The 3,820-nt window shown below is 34.2% G+C and overlaps 1 protein-coding gene across 1 annotated transcript in view; it reads left to right on the forward strand.

The window, feature by feature from the left end:
• LOC107574822 (early endosome antigen 1-like) overlaps positions 1 to 3,820 on the forward strand; it is a 25,195-nt gene that overhangs the window by 3,780 nt on the left and 17,595 nt on the right. Inside the window, exons 2-4 of the mRNA XM_016261259.1 lie at positions 1,970 to 2,011; positions 2,232 to 2,789; positions 3,667 to 3,708. Of these exons, the coding sequence (XP_016116745.1) occupies positions 1,970 to 2,011; positions 2,232 to 2,789; positions 3,667 to 3,708 (642 nt within the window). The remainder of the gene's footprint in view (positions 1 to 1,969; positions 2,012 to 2,231; positions 2,790 to 3,666; positions 3,709 to 3,820) is intronic.

Consider the following 3,820-nt stretch of genomic DNA (forward strand, 5'->3'; position numbering starts at 1 on the left):
GTAAAGCCTGTGTTAATGCTATTGAGTAGGCTAATATGGCCAAAGAAGATATTTTGTTGTTAAATACATTTTCATTTAAAAGCAGCCCACGATCAGCGTGTTATGTTACCGTTATCCCTTACGGTTCAGACGAGGTTTTGTTCTCCCCTCACCCCTCACAAAAGACTATTTTTAGCCAAGCAGCGCGGAGAGCCACTTCAGAAATGTGCCACGGCTTGCTGGTAAACACAAGCACTGACTAGAGCGGCCGCGGTCAGCTCCGGTAGCCGTGGATCCATAACACGCCACAGATGTGTGCAGTGATGCGCAGATCAGCTCTAACGTCACTGAATCTGCTGTTAAAAATAAACCATCCATTCATCATATCGTCATGCAAAACATACACGACAAATAACACATTTTTCATTGTTTCTCGAAACGTCATAGCATTTCCACACCAGCGATGACATGACTGCAGCGCCAAATCATTTATGTCCCCACGCATCATGTACGTCGTCACGCGTTGACGTCATCAAATTGCGATCGGTTCGTGAGATCGGCCAAGTTAGTGAGTACCGATCGAGTCATAAAATGTGATTATCGGCCGATACCGATCTCCGGCCGATTAATCGGAGCATCCCTACCCTTTTGGTATGGTACGGTTCGCTATTTTGGGTACCATTCACAACTTCTGACAGTGGAAACGGACATAATTGCATACCGTACTGTACAGTACCAAACCATAACGCTCAGTGGAAATGAGCCATAAGAGACTACAGATCATGAAACAGTGTGTTTTTTTCTTTTTTAGCACAGGAGTGGGCAGAGATCTGCAATCATTCTGACCACAGGAATTTTCATTGTTCAGACAAAAAATAGTTGGCTGTTTCTATCTATAATCGTACTTGATCTACCAGTGTCTCAGTTACAATCTAGAAATACAGAGGGGATCTGATCTGATTAACATTTTGATACAAAGGTCTTAAAGGATTAGTTCACTTTCAAATAAAAATTTCCTGATAATTTACTCACCCCCATGTCATCCCAGATGTTTTACGTCTTTCTTTCTTCAGTCGAAAAGAAATTAAGGTTTTTGATAAAAAACATTCCAGGATTATTCTCCTTATAATGGACTTCAACGGCTACCAAACGGTTGAAGGTAGGGATGGGCGATACCACTTATTTTGTTTTCGATACGATACCGATATTTTTCAAGGCAGTATCGTCGATACCGATACGATACTTCTGAACTAAACTTTTAAATTATGAAATGTATTAAATTATTAAATTACTAAGAGTAAAATGGCTAATGATAACCACTTAACTTTGTTTAAAACACATTTTAACATTCAATACGCCTTAATTGTAATTTATTAGGTTATATATTTGTTTGCACATGGTTCAAATGTGTTTTTGTTTACACATGATTCAAATCTACAAATACTACAGTTGAACTATGGTCACTTTAGTAAAACCATGGTTCATTATCATAAGGGACTGCCAGTGACCGGCTGTTGCATCCATAAAATGCAACCTTTTTGTTCTGACAGTGTATGATTTCTATTAACATTACTGAATAGAACATGATCTATATTATCTTTCAACGTTCAATTTAAATAAATGTAATTGTACAAACTATGTAGGCTACGATTTGTTTATTGTGAAATAACTCAAACATATGTTTTTGTCTGTCCTCTGATAAGCATTGTTCAGGGTAATCCTTTAAAGTATTACATCTTAAATTATTCACAAAATGCCAAACTGTAAAATCTGTAAAAAAAAAATATGTTAAAACTATTCATTTATTCAATATTGCACCTTTATTTGAGTTCAAGTAGATATAAACTTTAACACTGAATTACAGATAAAAATGGCTTTGTAATGTGTGCATTGTCCTTTGGCTTATTAACTTACTCTAGTCAGTAAGCATGATAATGAAGATATTAATAACTGTTGATTTATTTGTTTATTTATTTATTTTAATTTATAGAAATCAAGAGAGACCAAAGCCCAACTGGTAATCGTCCCAACAGTAAGTAAAACAAAACAAACTATGATAGACAAAAACATAGTATTAATATTAATTAATAACTTACATTTTATGTGAAACAGGATGCATGTTGTAAACCATCAATAATTAAACCAGACATAATGTTTGCATGTTAATTCAAAGATTTTTACTCTCTATTATGTAATGAAAATTGTAAAACTCCATTTGACAACATGGTGTATGTATGTATTGTGTGTTTCAGTGAGTGATCTGAGGATTGTCCTGGTGGGGAAGAACGTGACAGAAAACATCAGAGTGGGAAACTTAATCTTAAATAAAAATGTGTTTGGAAAGAAAACACCACAACCTGATGTGGAGACATTCATGGAAAGAGTGGAGAGGAGAAGCATCACAGTCATCAACACAACTCACCTGCTCAAGCCAGTACACAGACTACAAACAATAGCACAATACGTGTCCAAGTTGTCTCCTCCAGAGCCTCATGTGATCATACTGGTGCTGCAGCACAATGATTTTAATCAAAAGAATAGAGACACATTACCTTCAGTGTTGAACTGCTTTGGTGAGCAGGCGATGAAGCGCACTATGATTCTGACTACTGATGATGAGACACGCAGTGCTGAACATACATTTGAAAATGAATATATTCAAGAAATATCTACAGAATGTGGAGGAGGACGCCTTCAACTTGCACAAAATACACTACGCTCTCAAATACTTCAACAAGTGGATGAAATAATCAGTCATGGTGTAGTTGAAGAGACACAGCAGGTCTCATCGCTGCATGAAGAAGACAGCAGTAAGTCTTCTACACTTGCTACCAGCTGCTATGAAGAATGTGTTCATATGCCAATTTGATTATTCAAATGTGTCTGATTTTAAAGGTTCACCTAGTAATGTTTAGTTTGGTAATTTTCACACAGAGAAATTAAATATAAATTGATGATGAACATGTTAATATTTCTATTTGATTCCCAAGTATATGCCAAATGCCAAAGCTGAAATGTATTAAATAATGGTCTGTCATTAATAAGTAACAAACTATACAGAAAGTAATGCAGGACAGTGAGTAGTACTACATTATATATTACTTAACTTACAACCATTAGCTAATTTTAATTTGTAAACAAACTAATCAATAAATATGATTGATTTTAGGATTATGAATGTATCAATATACAATATACTAATAAGGGACTTATAACCTTTATAAGTCCCTTATTAGGTAATCAGTCATTGCTCAATGAGAGTAGTTTCGTTAATAACTCTTAACTATGACCAATTATAAGCAATAGGTATTTGGTTGGTATTAAACATAAATTTGAGGTTTCTCTGAAGATGCATAATTAATTAGTAATTATAATTGGTCATAGTTCTTAATATATCTAATCTCTTCAGTAATAATGAACTATCACAGTTCTAAATTCGCTATTAATTACTGATTGGTTAATCTTGTTTCCATATTAGTGAAGTGTTAATATAGTGTATAGTTACATAGTTACCTAATATGACAGACCATTATTCTAAAGTGCAACCCAATATTCTGTCTTTCGTGTTTATCATCGCATAAAACCTCCATATGCTCTGTACACATTCACTAAATCCAGTCATTCATGATCATTGTGAAGGTTCAATGTCATAATCATCACATCTGATATGGCTGATGTTATTTTCAGAGAGGCAAAGGCGACGAAGTCAAAGTGAAGAACGCCCTAACAGTAAGTTCATTAAATTATAGCTATATTATAACTCCAGACTTAAAAAAAAAATTATATATATGTATATATTTATATATATATATATATATATATATTTTTTTTTTTTTTATTA

This window comes from Sinocyclocheilus grahami, unplaced genomic scaffold (assembly GCF_001515645.1).
Source record: "Sinocyclocheilus grahami isolate Dianchi unplaced genomic scaffold, SAMN03320097.WGS_v1.1 scaffold2354.1, whole genome shotgun sequence".
NCBI lineage: Eukaryota > Metazoa > Chordata > Actinopteri > Cypriniformes > Cyprinidae > Sinocyclocheilus > Sinocyclocheilus grahami.